General features: G+C 38.5%; 2 protein-coding genes across 4 annotated transcripts in view; one reads left to right on the top strand and one right to left on the bottom strand.

Annotated features, from left to right (window-relative positions):
* The first annotated feature begins 620 nt into the window (after nucleotides 1-620).
* ak7b (adenylate kinase 7b) lies at nucleotides 621-8399 on the top strand. 3 transcript variants are annotated; one of them, XM_027999898.1, is made up of 18 exons: nucleotides 621-756; nucleotides 1249-1401; nucleotides 1493-1601; nucleotides 2015-2109; nucleotides 2223-2333; nucleotides 2420-2503; nucleotides 2712-2800; nucleotides 2888-2978; nucleotides 3053-3130; nucleotides 3257-3406; nucleotides 3491-3619; nucleotides 3694-3790; nucleotides 4392-4514; nucleotides 5223-5258; nucleotides 5338-5535; nucleotides 6160-6380; nucleotides 6595-6770; nucleotides 7868-8399. In XM_027999898.1, exons 1-18 carry the CDS (start codon nucleotides 676-678, stop codon nucleotides 8055-8057), a joined length of 2211 nt encoding a protein of 736 aa, XP_027855699.1. In that variant the 5' UTR covers nucleotides 621-675; the 3' UTR covers nucleotides 8058-8399. The 3 variants fall into 3 exon arrangements, with proteins under 3 accessions (XP_027855699.1, XP_027855701.1, XP_027855700.1); XM_027999900.1 differs by having other exon boundaries at nucleotides 676-756; nucleotides 6595-6753; XM_027999899.1 differs by lacking the exon at nucleotides 621-756 and adding an exon at nucleotides 772-870.
* A 6338-nt stretch (nucleotides 8400-14737) lies between these two features.
* Nucleotides 14738-16626, bottom strand: part of LOC114133838 (protein phosphatase 1 regulatory subunit 37) — a 42791-nt gene continuing 40902 nt past the window's right edge. The window contains exon 11 of the mRNA XM_027999936.1: nucleotides 14738-15439. Coding sequence (XP_027855737.1) covers nucleotides 15338-15439 — 102 coding nt within the window. The 3' untranslated portion in view covers nucleotides 14738-15337. The remainder of the gene's footprint in view (nucleotides 15440-16626) is intronic.

Raw genomic sequence — 16626 nt, 5'->3', positions numbered from 1 at the left:
CTTATTTTAAGTTTGAGAGCCACTGTTCTAAGGGTACAACTAGCCAAGTCAAATTGTAGCGATATGACTTGTTTTTCGTGATGTGACATCTACGAACGATCCAATTCTTTTGAACGGCTCTTCAACATGAACGATAAGACTCGTGTCTGACACTGCAGTAGCTATCATTATTCTGTTAGTCAAACTAATAGAATAATAAGTTCTATTAGAATAATATAATACGTTCAAAAAGGGGCTGAACGTATGAGCACAGAGCACATTATGATGGTTCTACAGTTTTCGTCACGTCGTGGCAGGACGGTTACCTGGCTGCCACACTGATGCAGGTTTCATGTAGCATACAACACTTGTAAAAAATAAAGTGTATTTTATGATTTTCATTTTCTAAAATTATATACAGTTTTTTTTTTTTTTTTTTTTACCTTAAACTGTTTTTTCTGAACTTCACCCGCAACAATAATTAACATGCAACCAGCATGAAATGTTCTGTCCTCCTTAGAAAGATGTACATTTCAAAAATGGATCATTTGAACGTCTTTTTAACGTAAACGGATCCATGAGCTTCGGTTCCTTTCAAAGAGTCCTAAGTCCCAAACGTACTACGCTAGTTAGCGTGTTCGCTAACGTACGCTTCGTCGCCATGGTAATAGTCAAACGTCGACTTTATAAAGTAATATGCCGCATAAGCGCAGAGCGACTTCTAAACGGGTCTTTATCAACAACATCGACTCGTATTCCTCCAGGAACATCGCCAAGGTATTGAAACACTGACAGATGTTGTCTGTTTCTCTTTATTTTATGTTCACGGAAGATTAAACGCCGCTTGCCTTTGTTTTAGCAGAAGTCATACGTGAGCTTGTCCGCCATATTGTGAGTGTCGACCGCGCCTTGGAAACCTGTTTTTTTCTCCGAATAAGGCACTAAAGTTTACGTTCTGCCAATTTTGACAAATTGGCTTTATATGTAATAGATAATTTTAGATCTGGTCTGGAGATAATTTAAAATCTTCAAAAACAGAAATACGAGTCAGGGAAGTGTTTCTAAAATAAAAATAGCCCTTGTTTAAAATAATGTTACTCAAGTATAACAAAGTGACTCAAGAGCAAAAAAAAGTATTTGGTGAAAAGAAGACCGTTTGACTTGAATGTCTTAATTATCTTTTTGTATTCAGGAGGATTAAAGCGTATTTTAAAATAGTTCAAAAATAGTGAGGATCTGTTCTTCTGTCTATGATTGCCTGTTGTATAGTTCCTAAGTAAGGTCGTTCTAAGGGCCATGGATGAAGAGGAGGAGCAGGAGGAGGAAGAGGAGGAGGTCCACCACAATCACGCCTTCCAGATGGTTGGAACTGTCTCTAATCTGTCTGATGAGCCCCCGCCACACATCTTGGAGGAATACTGTGTAAGTGATCTGATCCAAAACTGTCCCGTCAGATGGTTTCATGAGGTAGAACCTCACTGACTGATTCTGATTATATTGGGTCTTTCTGAAGCATCCTAGAAAGGAAGAACTGCTGTCAAATCTGATGGAGTGTCAAGTTATCATCTACAATATTAGTCAGGATGCCGATCAGGTGGAGGAAGCTTCCTGGGCTGTTAAAGGTAACCTTTCATTTACAGTGATGCTGTGTCACGAATGTAATTTTAACACAGTAATTATTACAACATTTTGATGATAAAGGGTAAATATCAGAGTTCTTGCTGTGGGACAGAGCAACTTCTTCCAATAATTTAATTGCAATGTAAAAATTTTCCTTTCTGTGACCACGTTACTGTTTCCCCAACATTTCTTATAGGCAAAGCTGTCTCTAAATTGAAATGTTTTTTCTTGTCCCTTTCTCTCTATTTCCCATCTCTCCAGCACACTTGATGTCCAACATCTCCAGCATCCATTCAAGTTTAAATCTAAAAAAATAAAATCAAATAAAGATTCTTCTTCTACGAAGTTTAATATACGATAACTGATGCAATAATCAATAAATTCAGCAGGAGTCATTCTTGTGTTTCATTCACAGCCCTCCATGATCAAAAAGAACATTTTACCAGTCTGAAGATCTTTATCCTCATCTCCACTGTGATGACGTGGGCTGCCAGCATACCATTGGATCCAGTCAGTCACTTTTAATTATGCTCTACCTCTATTCCTGCTTAAATATTTAATCTAATCTGGATGTAATTATCCTGCAGAATCTTGTCTCTGTTTTTTTTTTTTTTCCATCCCAGGAAGACCCAGAGCTTCCCTTCACTGATGAGATTTTCTACTGCAGAAGAGCTCATCCTAACTTCAAAAAGCACATTGACCTGGAGAAAATAGTGGTGAAAGCCGGCAAATCTGTGAGTTCCCATTTCATCTGTAAGGTTCTGGTTCTCTTTCCAGAAGATGAGTGAGACTGATGGTGTTGGGCGGGTTCTGTTTACAGAACAGAGAGATCTTCTCCACCTATGTGGTGGCATCCGGCCTGCAGTACGGAATGGGGGAAGGGATCTTTCACTTCTTCTTCAAGGTCCCATCACAAAGGAAAACACAACTCTGCACTGTTTTAACTCAGACATACTTTCAGTCTACTGAGTGAACAATGCCCCCTCCTGGTTACTGTTAAAAACTTCTCAGCTGGAATTTAAACACAATCCAGAGAAATTAAATTAAGACAAAACCAGAGTTGCAAATGTTGATTTATTTGACTTAATCTGTGAAATTCTGTATGCTTTTAGGAATCGTGGCTGGGAGAGGCATCTGAAATATCCATATATGGACATGGAAAGAACATCATTCCCACCATCCACGTCACCGATCTGGCCAGGTAATTCTTCTAAACGGATGTGGACAGACAGGCAGGTCTCCTGATAGCTGTCATTTTGATGACTCGTGAGTTTCCTTTGTGTTGCAGCGTGGTCCAGAATGTAATCGAATATCAGCCCAGACCCTACTACCTGCTAGCTGTGGACTTGTCACACAACACCTTGGAGCAGTTGGTGAAGGTGAGAAACAATCCAGAACTGATCCAAGTGAACAGCTTAAGAAACCAACTTGTGTTTGCTGATGATCTGTGAAGGTTATTGCCACTGCATTGGGACCTGCTAAAACAGTGAACAGGCCTTTTGAGGACATCTACCTCAACCAAGAGTTAACTGTAAGTTATTTTAACATCAGAAAAAGAAGCTTGGATTAAACGTAGACACAGAGCCCCTCCCAGGAGGAGTTCTGCTGCTCTCTGGATGTTAGAAATCATTCCTGACGGCTCTTTTCTACCTGACAGGTGATGGAGATCGATTCCCTCCAAGTCAACCTTCGGATGGAAGCGGTAAATGTTGAAAACCTGCTCTCCGTCTACTGGCATTGTGAGGGTGGTCTGGTGGAAAATGTGGACCTGGTGGTGGAGGAGTATCGACTGTCTCGAGGGCTTCTGGTGGGCTCGATGTGCAGATTCAACCTCACATAGTGTTTCTGTGATGGAGCTGTGCTTGACGACTTCGTTGTGTGTTTTTCGCAGCCTCTCCGGGTGTGCCTCCTGGGTCCTCCCGCAGTGGGGAAGACTACCTTGTCTTTACAGATCTGTAAGCACTACAAACTCCATCACATTACTGTGAGGGATACCATCTATAAGGCCATGGCCGAACTGGTGAGCCGCCATACCTCACCGTTATTTTCAATTAAAGCTGATCATGTTTGAACTATGTTTGTATTCTTGATCAGGAAGGCATTGTGAAGAACCCAGATCCGGATGCTGAGGAAGTCGCAGCAGAGGCTCAAGAGCTGCTCAACAGCCTGAATGAGTCTATAGATAGTGAAGGTTCGAGCTTTCTGCTTAATGATCTCATTTGCTTTTTTAGTCAAGTGTGGTAAAACTGATTTATGGCTCATCTGTGTTCCAAAAAGCCATGTTTATAAAGTGCTTATTTTCTGATTTAAATGGGAGATTAGTGCTGGGAAATAATGAATTGTTTAGATGTTTTTTTCCAGAACTGGAATAATTTGAGGTGCTTTAATCCAGCACTAAGATTTTTCCTGACTTTTTTTTTTTTTTTACTGTATATTACGGGCAATTGAACCACCTAAATATAAGTTGCACCCAAGAACTTTGAAGAGAGAAAAAACAAGTCGTAGGCCACACTTGCTGCAGGTTTTCACATTATAACATGAGATAATAACACATAAAGATTTTCTAACTTAAAAAAATGCGTATCTGTGACCTACACAAATACAATCCTTATATGGTTTTTCCAAACAGTACATGTAACGCAACAGCTGAAAAAAGTAAAATACAAAGCCTACCAAGAAAAATCATTTCTTAGCAGAGATCTTATTCCTTTTTACACAAATCTGAGGACAGTAATATTTTGCCCAATAAGAAACAAGAGATGGTGTGCCGTATCTCTCCTTTTATCTCCCAGATGTTTCAGAGGAGCAGCTCAAGATGTTGAGGGACAAAATGACGTCCAACCAATGCAAAAACCAGGGTTATGTCCTTGATGCTTTTCCCAGCACGTATAAGCAAGCCGAGGACCTGTTTGAAGGTAAGAAGGACGTGCTACCTCCACATGCATCTTTACAGCGCCTTGCAAAATATTCATATCCCTTGAACGTTTTCACATTTGGTCTTATTTAGAAAACTCAGATTTAATTTGAATTTTATGATGGGTAAAGAAGTGCATCATTTTCCATTCTGTTTAGGAAGCAATAAATGCAATAATTTCATTTTTTGCAGGAGCTACAAATGAAAACTTGTAAGGTGGTATTTGTCTCTACCAGTTTTGTACATCTCCTGGTTGAGATTTTCACTCATTTTGCATGCGACCCATGTACAGAGGCCTCAGTCCAGCTGGCACGGGTTTGAGTCTCGGCTCGTTGTTCTTTGCTGCATGTCTTCCCCCTCACTCGCAACCCTCTTTCCTGTCAGTCTACTGTGAAATAAAGTCCAAAAAAATTCTTGAGGGTAAAAAAAAAAACACTGATTTTTTTTCTCTGGGGATAGGGCACCAAAACTGGCTCCAGCTCAGAGGCTGTTATTCTTCTAAATACGGCCCTGGTCTTGATGTTGCTATTTGTTCTCTAACAAACCTCTGAGGCCCTCACAAAGCAGTTAGATTTATAAGACAGAATCCCACTCAAATTGACTCCATTTACTAATTAGACAATGTGGTTGCACTCAGTGGATATGAATACTTGGTCAAGGCCCTGCACCTGTACAACAAATAAAGAATAAAGAATTTCTTCATCTTCAGACGAGCAGGAGGATTTCTCTGACAAGTTCACACCAGGTACATTTGCTCCATCATCATTGGTTTATTTTGTCAGATGACCCTGGATTAACATGGAGCTCCTTGTTTTTGGCTGCAGAGTTTGTGTTGGTCCTGGACGCCACCGACTCCTTCCTGACAGACCGAGTGATCAACCTCCCCGAGGAAACAGTACAAGACCTCGGCTACGAGCCGGAGAAGTTCCTAAGCCGGCTGGCCATCTACAGAGATAACACCCAGGAGGAAAAATCGGTTCTCAACTATTTTGAGGAGCTGGATATCAGCCCTGTGCTCTTGGGTAATATGATGGAGGACAACTTTCTGTGTAGAGACGCACGATCCTATATTTATATTTGTATCGGTTCCGATACTGAACAAAATTCTTGATCGGGTATTGGTGACAATGAGCCCCATTCATAAGGTCAGATCTATTCAGTCTATTTCCACACTTTGTGCTCTGAGTGATGTCATGCTTTATTTAATGTACAATTTGCCCCTTTTGAACCATTAGAAAAAAAAGTTTGTTGCAGTTTATCTTTACATGTTTGACTAACATAGTCAACCTATTGTTTTTGTCAATTTATTTATTTCACATTGGCTGTTATACTCCTAATTGTACCAACTGAACAAATTAAAGTTGTTTTTACATGTTTTACCAAGCTTATGAAGCTACTGGTGTATTTAAATATGCTGTACTGGTGCACAGTTATAAAATAAATGTGTAATTTAGTACATTTATGTCAGTTTTAAAAGAAACATCTTCAGTCAATCCTGCACTGTTTTTCTGTATCGGATTGCTATCAGACAGTACTAAACCTCAGATATCGGTATTGGGTGTGAAACAAAGTGGATCGGTGCATCCCTAATCTTGTGTGGGTGACTAAAGGAAGGATTCTGTTCAGTTCATTTCCTTATGTTTCAGAGGCCACCAATGGCGAAGAACCCGCCACCTCGCTCCTGATGCATAAGATTTTCACCACGTTGGGCCCCCCTAGAACGTACAGTCCCAGCCCTCAGGAAGTTGAGGAGGAGAACAGGAGAATAGCAGAAGAGAGGATGAAGAAAGAGGCAGAGGAGAGGGCTGTGGAGGAGCGAAAAGAGGAGGAAGAGACCAGGAGCAGGGCTGCACGCTGGGAGGAGTGGGTAGGTGGACATGATTCATCAAGAAGAAATCAAACTGCTTCTGATGGTCTATGTGGTGCACATGAGAAGCATCATATGTAAATGTCAGACAGTTGTAATGTGAACAACTTAACACCTCCACATTACTTAGAAACGTCCTGATTGTCACCCTACGTCTGCCGACTGTCAACCTTCAGAGCCCTTAAACACCTCCAGTCCGATGTTTGTGTTTCAGACTCAGAGATCAGAGGCGTCAAGGATGCTGGAGGAGCTGCACTTGGACATCCTGACTAAACAGATGAGAAGCTATCTGATGAAGAACGTCATGCCAACGCTGGGAAAGGGTTTGATCGAGTGCTGCAGAATTCAGCCGGCTGAGCCCCTGGACTTCCTGGTACTGCTCGGCTTCAAGTCAGTCACTTTTTTGAACGTCTGCTGCTATAAGGGAATCAACACGGAAAATGAGCAAGATTGTAGGGAAAAAATTAAATCTAATGGGAGATATTTTCCCCCATTAGATTTCAATTTCCAACTGGTAAGAAAAAAGAAGGAAGATATATTTGTCTACAGTATGTACAATTCTTCTTCTCAGCTGCACATTATCTTTGAGGTTGAGTCAGTCTAAAAGACAAAAGCTCCTTTCTGTAAGTACGCTGGTTGAAAGCTTCAGAGTTGTTCATCTGACTCTCAGATGCCAAGAGGAATCTTATTCTAATGTTCTAACTGAGACTTATATTTTTATAATCTAAGAGTGGAGAATTGGAAGATAAATTATATTTTCAATGATTATGAAACACAAGAGAAACTATCAGCGTTTTCCTAAATACTCTCAGGTTAAGTAAAACGACCTATTTGGGTGCGATATCTGCTGTCGTCGTTTTCATGAGTCATAAAACCTGCTTACCTAGTACTCATGTCTTTGGCTTAAAGACACATCTGGAATCAGAGGAAGGACACTTTAAAATAAAAGTTTTTTCTTATGGGTTTTGGACGTCTGGTCCTGCTTTACTTCTGATTTAGGACCAGGTGAAACTCTTTAGAGAGTTACTGAGGACATAAATGCACATCTGGGTGATGAAAAACAAAATGAGTGTTACAGAGCTTCACTCAGTAACAGAAAACTCAGAATCTTGTTTATATCAAGCTCTACACTAACACTTCCGCAGTTCACACATGTTGATCAAACGGGGTTCATCTTCTTTCAAACCTTTTCTGCAGTGTCTGTCTCAGGATCACTTTTCCTGTGTTACTTGCACTTGATTAGGAAGAAAAATAATACATGGTACGGCATCAGGGAAATTAAACTTCTACAGTTGCAGAGTGTCAGTGGCTGTTTTCAAAATGATACAAAAAAAACCCTGGAAAGTCAGAAAACATTAATTATTTGAGGAATTTGACAGGGTAGCTGAAGTGAAAAGGAGAGCAAATAATCTTTGTAATTGAAAGGTGAAAAAGCAAAACGAGGTTTATTTCTGCTCCATGATGCATTTTGGTGTGTCTCGTTCCAGGCGGAGTTCCTGTTCCGGAACAACCCGCATGACCACCCCCCGTGTAGTGAGGACTCATCTGAGAACTGTGGTTTTCCTGCGCTGTTTGATTAAACTGAACATTTATTTGTTGAGGGAAACCTGGTTGAGTCGCAGTGTTTTTCTCTCATCGGATGTGAGCAGTGTTTGGACTCCTGAGTACTGGCCGTGACTACAAAACAACCATTTCAATGTGTGCATGAATCCAGAAGCTCATTAGAAAGTTAATTTGTTTAATGAACTCAGGAGCAACAACGCTCCAGTCATAGCTGCTCGGATTTGGCTGTAGATATCTGGGACGGAGAAACGGTACAAAAGGCAGCTAATTTGCAGGTCTCTGGAGTTCCCACTCACAGCTCCAAAGTATTCATAATTAGCCGTATCAGAAGCCCAAATAATTTCATTGAACATAATCGCTACACAGGGAAATTAGAGAGAAACACTGTGACAAATATCACAACATGAAGAGAAAAGAGCAATTCACTTTCTGTAATAAATATGTTGGCACAATGTTTGAACAGCTTCATGAGTCTCTGTCATCAACTTGTTCCTATAAAATAAGTGTTTGTTGTAAGCAACACACCATACATTACCTTTACTGAGGTAATGTATGGTCATTACAGCCAGTGAGCCAATTCAGCACCTTTAAAATGTTTGGCGTGTCACAGCAAACACCTGATACAAACTGCCAAGCACTGTGGTGGAGACGTGGTGATAAGGGCTTGTTCTGTTGCCACAGAACCTGTGTGAATAGAATAGAATATACCTTATTGATCCCCAAGGGGAAATTGCTTAATATTATCTTCTATTATCTTGATTAAAAAAAAAGGACATCCCTGAAAAAGATATGGTCTGAAAGGTTTCTCTCACCTTCCTCCTGCCGATATCTATACAGTGTAATGGATGTTTTAGATGTGTCCCTTCTTCAGACGTAACTGATGAAACGAATTTAATGTTTGAATTGACCAGATTTATTCTATGTGTCCACTAGGGGAAGCCACTTGATTTTAACATTCTTCTTGAGCTCCTTGTAATGCTAATATAAACATTTAGTCCAAGCTTGAACCATCTAAATAAGTAAAAATCTCAAATCACGTTTAAGCATTAAACTTTTCTTTGCACTTTACAATTCTTCACACTAATCAGACCTGAGTGTATTTCTTTTAACCATTTTATTTCCAATAATCAAAAAAGGCTGCATGTTCAGAGAGCTGAAACTCAGCCGGTTTAATGACCCTCTTGCACCACTAGGTGTCAGTCTTAGATCATTTGTTGGGTGTTAGGATTTATGACGGACTGGATAACGTCCTTCTCAGGAGAAGATCAAATTGGGAAAACTGGGTAAACTCTTTGCAGATTTGTCTCTATGATATGTGAAATCCCAGTTTTTTTTTTTTCCATCAGATCATTTACATTCCAATTTCCTCAGTTGGACTGAATCCAACCTCACTTATGCTGATTTCTGTTTCCGAATAACACCTGAGGAATGAGTAACATCCCTCACTAACATGGATAGAAACCATGAGCTCAGACTGAAAACATACCAACACCTACATACACACTTGCACAAACAAAAGATGTGTTTGTTGCTTAGGAACAGTTGGCCTGCAGTCGTAACAAGAGCTTTGTTCCCGAACATCATGTTGTTTCCTCCGTTGTTGAGCATAGAAACGATAAAGTTTTCTACCAATATCCATCCTCAGTTTGACTTCCAGAATCATTAGATAAGAAGATTTTAAAGTCAGTGGAAATCAGAACGTTGTTTGTCACACACCTCTCCTTTTCTCATGCCAAAATATCAAAACACTTGCAAGTAAACACATCTGAAGATAGAGTTTGACGTGCAAGTTCTAAATTATTATAAGTTAAATATCTGTGTTCATGGCTGAATGAACAACTCTGAGGGCAAAAATAGAGTATAGGTCCCATCAGTAAAAACCAGACTGTTCATCTGCTTCCAACTTATTTCCATACAAAGAAAATAGCATCAAAAGAACAGCAGAAAAAATAAATAAGAGCTTACCAGAGCAGGAACAATTATTCTATAAAAAAATAAATATCATGTATTCAAATAAACATCTTGAACCAGAATAAAAGTAGAAAAAACTAGTTTGCACTGCTCTTATGTAAAAATAGGAATAGGCTGTATATTTTCTGTTAATATTTACGTAAAGACAGAACATGAATATAACAAGCTCATGAGATGAGACAATACACAATACTAGGCTCAGGTTTAAAAATTCAGATCTGAGCATGCTGTGGTGGGGTAAGGGCTAGCGCGACCCACGTTTAGAGTCCTCCAGTCCTCGACACGGCAGTCGCAGGTTCGATTCCCGGACCCGGCGACATTTGCCACATCCCTCTCCTTCCCCCTTTCCTGTCAGCCTACTTTCATATAACGGACACTAGAGCCCACAAAAGACCCCTTTAGGAGAGAAATTAAAAAAAAAAATTCAGATCCAAATTCTGTATTAAAATCTAATCACTGTATAATTTTACAATCCATGCTGGACTAGTTTTGATCAATCAATTTATGTTTTTACTTATAGCAAAAGGAACTCATGAAGGTTTAACATAAATTAAGACTAAACCCATGAGTTATTTTTTCATAAATTAACAATTAATTTGAACAACCTCAATTCCTGCCCTTCTTCTTCACTCCTTATTTTTCTGGTTAATGATTGGCCAGGTGTTACTCCAACAAGCAGGCCAGCAGGAAGAGAAGGAGTCAGCTCCGTCGTTCCAGGTTGATGGTTTAATGTCCTACAGAACAGCAGGCCTCTGGGTTAACCTGAGTCACATCTTAGTGGCTGCACGTCATCATGATTTCTGGAAAGTTTTTGTAAAAGTAATCTTTCATTTTTCCTGCTCAAAATATTGTTTTCCCTCAAAATTGAAACAAAAATGATAAAGTAGCAGTCAGAGACCTTCACAGGGAAAAAAAAGTCTAAATATGCTAATGGAAATTTCTCCAGCTGCATATCTACATTTCTGGACACTTCAGTGAACACTGTTGAAGCTACAGTCTAACAAATAGAACAAACATCATTTTACCATAAACCAGGTTGGGCCACTTCTTCCTTTGCTGGAGTCAAAAGAGTTGTCCAATAGCCAAGGAACATTTGCAGAGAGTTTTAGGAAAACATGAAACTAGCATATACAGTTTTTCCCAAGAAAACAATAAATACTGCACCCAACTTCAGTTACCTTTGTGCACACTAACAGGACAAGACTCCACTGCTGAAGGAAAAGTCAGTAAAAGCCAGTAGAAAACAGAAAATTCAATGAGTGTGTGCAAACTGTTTCAGAGCTCCTATATGTTTTGAATCACGTCAATCAAACTTTAAATTACCTGACATCATAATAACACCAACTCAGCTTTGACTGTCCTTTACCATCATTTTCAACTCTTAATTTTATTTTAAACCCTTTTCATCTAACTCCTTTTGTGGTCATTTTTGAGCTATTTGACTGTTAAAACTTATTTACAAGTAAATATCTTCTAATATTAGACAGAACATTTGCTGCCACTGCTCCTAATGTGCAGAATAACTTATCCTTCAACATTAGATCTGCCCATAGTCTTGAACACTTCAAATAAGTCATTAAAACGCATTTTCATTTTTTGGTATTTACATAAGGCTTGACATTGTAACCAACCTGTCCCGTCTGTTTAATTGATTGTGTTTTATTTCTATGTGTTTTTATCTGCGGTTTCAAGAATACTGTACAGCATTCTTTGGTGCAGTTAATAGCTGTTTTTCAAGTGCTTTATAAATAAATTGACATCGACATCAAATTGTTCCATCTGATGACATCTAAATGTTTGATGTTCTGTGTAGAACATCATCAAAACAGATCAGTAAACAAGTAGAGCATCCTACACATGCCTTAAACAGCAACACAAAATAAAAAGACAACCTATTGGTGAGTATTAACTTCCGAATCTTGCAGCACTGTCACCTTGTTTTAAGTTTATATTCACTTTTTGGTTTCTGGTGTTTAGTTTGCCCCTTCATGTGACAGTAAAGTTTTGAACCCGCTGAGAACACAGATCCAAGCTGTGAGTTTGGAGAACGAATGTAATAAATCAAAGGTCTTCACTGCTGCCCAAAGACAAGTGTGTGAGCACCCAGAGGACGCTTTGAGGGGCGGATTGGCCCCTGCCGAGCCCCTGCCTCAGGACGGATGGATGGAGGGATTGTGTTGACAAGGGGGAAAGACAAAGAGGAGGAGTAAGGAGGAGAAGCAGCCACACATTCAGCAGGGAGGCTGAGCGCTGCAGCCAGAAACTCATCAAAGAGCTGGAAACACCTCCAGCAGCCCAGCAAAAGCAGGATGCTCACATATCTGTGTGTGTGATGGATGGATGGTGTGTCGAGGGGATGTTTGGTTCAAACATTGTTCATTAGTAAACTACATGACTGTCCTGCCTGATTGTTGAGGCAGAATGTCAGATGGTGATGAGAGATTACTGATCCGACTGTCAGGAAAACTTCACCTTCTCTTCCTGCATGCTGGGATGGCATCTGAGCCACAGCCTGTGTCGTACAGAAACATTTCATGCACTCAATGTAGGCAGCGCCTTCATGTTTGTACCACAGTCACACGGTCTGGATGTTCAAAACCTCACTGGTCAGACTGGAGGGAAAAAATATGCCAAGTCCTTAATGTATTTATTCAATACCTTTACCATAATAATGTATTCTTTTTCTCTACTAGTTTAACTTTCAGTCACACAATTTTAACACGTTGATGTACAAGTTGACTCGATACAGAACTTAAATTTGCTACAAAGTTCTGCATTTATAGTACTAGCAAGACTTTTAAACACACTCTGAATAATTAGCCCAATTGGTTGATAATGTGATGGAAAAATTACATTAAGGTCACATCTGCTAATCATGTTATATGAATGATTGTGAACTCTCACCAAAAGAACTATTTGGGTTACATGTAGAAGGTTGGAAGTTGTTTTCTACAGCTGCATCAGAACCAGACTGTCTCACCCTTGTTGTTAATTCTTTATCTTTGGTATAAAACTCATGTGTTGTCTCTGCCTGACAGAGCTTTTCATCCAGACCTGCTTCATTACTGATTGTCCTACAAGCTCTCTGTATTGTGCACAATATATGAATAAACCTGATTGAGTGATTTCACCTGAACAGTGCTTGGAAATAGTATTTTTGCCACGACAATGACTTGGTCACACCAGTTAACATTGACTGTATTCATTACTTATTCATCTAAAAAGGACAATAAAATAACTTTAACTAGTCAACTAGATGCCCTTCTAGACTCACTATATGTTTTACTTATTTTAACTGTACAATTTTTGTACCATATTGGTCAAATTTAAGTCAGCTATAGCGAACCCTAGAATTCTTGAAATACTACAGGAGAACAAAACTTGACATCATGGATTTAAATTATATACACAAATGGCTTGCCCCTTTATCTCCAAATTAGACAATAAACTGTAGTTTCTTTATAAGCATCCAGAAAAACTGCTTTATTTAGCATAAATATCTATCTGTGTCTGGACTTCAGTTAAAGGTGGTATGAGTTTTCAAAAAAAATAAACCATTATTGAGCTACACAAGTTAGGTTTTAAAAAATCTTTTAAACTTTTGAAAAATCTCCTTCCAGAAAAATATATGATAATTCTCACTGGCCTCTTTTAATAAAGTGTGAACTTCTTCTGGAAAATTTTAATTTAGGTACTGTTTCATGAATTTTTATTTTAACATGTTTTAACTTGTCTCAAATTAGCAGAACTCTACAGCATTTAAAAGCCTTCGAACTTGTGTGATCACAATAACTTATTTGTGGAAGTCTTCATCCCTGTATGATGATGAAGGAGTCTTACCACAAATGCTGATTTGCTCCCAGGATCAGGTTGGACTGGGTTCAGGCCCCGCAGGTTTCAGGGAGGGTTTGGACTGAGCAACCAGCTCTGGGGTCAGACTGGCAGGAGGAGAGGGATGTTGGGAAGGTTCCACACAGACACCTCCCACTATGGTGTGGGAGGGCAGTGGAGTGTCATGTGGGAGAGAGAGTGAGAATGTTTTCATGTTTAGGTGTGAAGTTCGTAGATCCTCTCGGTCGTTCATCTGTTCTGCAGCCTTAAGACCACAGCAAGTGTGACACAGGCAACCTGATCACCTTATTGACATTCACATATGATTACATAAGTGAATGTATTTGGAAGATATATAATAATGTAGAAAGACATGACCTACAAAACAAAGATGGAGGAAATCTGATAGAAAACATTGTCATGTTTACACACACACAAAGCACATATGTAGACACCCTAAGTGCCATTTTATGAGCTGTTTAACAAGTGCCATAAGAATTTTTTTTAAATTTTTGATGGGCAAATTTAAATTCAATACAGTAACCATTAATGGAGATTATTTTTTTTAGAATAAATTATTTTGATGATTCCCTGAATACTCTGATTTGCCAAGAATTGCAGATTCAGCCACAATAAGCTCAAACATTCTAGATTAAATTAGAAGAATGTTAAAAAGGCTCTTTAATTTAAGGCACCAAATCAAGTTTAATTAGCCAACAGTGGTGTAGCTATCCTTTCTTAGTGCACTTACACTCCATTACACAGGAGGGCGCCTCCGTCCCAATGACAAGACATATGAAAAGCAATGACAAATGGATTTGGCTGCAATGAATTTAATGTTTTCCTACTGCTGCAGTGAGCCTGAGTTGGAATGACGAGCCATATCACAGGAACAGGCACTGATCATGGGTATTATCTGCAGAAGTAGAAGATATTTTTGAAATAATCACCAGTCTATGATGGAAGAACAAATGAGCAGAAAAAAGGTGAAACACTGTCAAAGTTTTTAATGATTCTCATTCATCCATATGCATTTACAAGTATATTTTTACATTTATATTGTATGTTTTGTAACATCAGTTTTCCTATTGGACAGATTATTGGAAGGAGTAATTTTGAGTCCACTATTAGGTTTCAATGCAGCTGTTTTGAGATTAATGTACTCAAACTTTTATAAAGCCCAGAAACAGTAAATCCTTCTCAGTTAACCTTTCACTATCTTTCAGTAAAAACATGTTGCATTTCACCCTGAGCATTTTCACATTTCAGACCGAACTATAGAGAAGAACAACTGGACCATTCATGCTGAATTTTAGGAACACTACAGTTTAGCTCAATGGTTATTAAATCTGATTTAATATAATTATGTGAACCAGAATGTATCACACAGAAAAGAGAAGTATAATTGGGCAGATTCCTCTTTTCCAGCCAATCCACATACGAGTAATATCTTTATGTGTGGAATGGCTCAGTGGGAACATTAGGAATATGTTATCATTACTTTTAGTGGAGTTATTATTTGTATATGTGAACGATTCAGTCAGATGTTTAGATTCTTTCTTGTAATTTCAGATATGAGCATCACTCCATGTTCATCTCTCAGACGGGTCTCTCTGGAGCCGGCTGGCGTTGGCTTTGCAGCGCTGGGTGATCTCTGCTTGAAGCCTCTTCTGAGTCTCTGACAGGAACTCATCCTGGTGATCAACAGAAAAACAACACAGCCGTTACTGGTTTAAATGGAGGCGCTGTGCTGATAGTTTAAGGAGTAACCAGTCAGACCAATAGGGAAGATGTTCTTTTGCTCTTTTAACATTCTGTCTGTCCAATTGAAAGTGTCTGTTTTTCACTAGAACTTATTAGACTTTTATTAAAATTATGCTGAAGATAAAGCTCAAAAGAAAATCTATTTCAGATGATACTTTTATCTAAATAAGCAGCTGCACTATGATGAAGTGATTCTGTCAACTGAAACGATTCATTTCAATGAACGAGCAAAGCGTTTTGTTAGAAATGCCCTGATTTCAGTCTATAATATCAGGAAAGTGGTTTAATATAATGAACCACTTTCATTAGCTCAAAGAAAGTTAAATACTTTCTTTTTAAAGACAAAAATTCTGTGATTTTTCTTATATCAAATGTTGCTGTATAATAAATTGGTTGTGCTGGACATAAAATAGGATGTAATATCTAATGTCTAGAAAAATTTTCGGAACAAAAACTTTTTCATTAATACAATTAGACTTAAAAATCTCATTTATGTAAATCAAGAGATGTAAAAAACAAAACAAAAAAAAAAAGAACAACCAACATCAACTCTGCTTGAATAATACAAGTCTTATCCTTGATGGAAAATTAGATGTTGAATATTTGTATCTACTTAAATGTAAAAGGCAGATTTTTTTTCCACAATTATGCTAAAAATAAACATTTCTTTTCTATAAAGCAAAAAAGTCAGAATTCAAAACGCAGAATGTTATATTGTCAGCAATATGTGTTTTAAGTTCTGGGAATTTCTCCTGTGTAACTGTATGTAAATTCAGGCAGCATATACTTTCTATGCTCTTCAGCTTTCAAACCAACTTAAGTTAAATCAGAACATGACTGTTCACTCGTAAAGGTCAGCAACAATTTTATCTGTTCTTTTCACATTCACACAGAAATGTTTGTTTCTATTTGCTGATACTCGACCTGGTTTCAAATGAAAAGCCATTGAAGAGACCCTCAGAAAGCGTGGAGAACTAATCGAGACGATGTGAAGAGATTACAGAAACCAGAAAAGATGGAGAGCAGATTAGGAATATTAAACTATAGATTTACTGATTTGAACAAGTTTTAATCTCAACTTAGCCTTTCAAAATAAGAGTTTTCTTATGTAAATCAA

The sequence above is a fragment of the Xiphophorus couchianus genome, chromosome 19 (assembly GCF_001444195.1).
Source record: "Xiphophorus couchianus chromosome 19, X_couchianus-1.0, whole genome shotgun sequence".
NCBI lineage: Eukaryota > Metazoa > Chordata > Actinopteri > Cyprinodontiformes > Poeciliidae > Xiphophorus > Xiphophorus couchianus.
This window is presented reverse-complemented; position numbering and strand designations above follow the sequence as displayed.

What these genes read in the sequence shown, in the direction of transcription:
- ak7b (XM_027999898.1), top strand. Translation starts at nt 676, where the DNA reads ATGCCGCATAAGCGCAGAGCGACTTCTAAACGGGTCTTTATCAACAAC. An exon ending in TCTTTCACTTCTTCTTCAAG is followed by an intron (nt 2,504 to 2,711) that starts GTCCCATCACAA and finishes GTATGCTTTTAG; the next exon opens with GAATCGTGGCTGGGAGAGGC. An exon ending in CTGCACGCTGGGAGGAGTGG is followed by an intron (nt 6,381 to 6,594) that starts GTAGGTGGACAT and finishes TTTGTGTTTCAG; the next exon opens with ACTCAGAGATCAGAGGCGTC.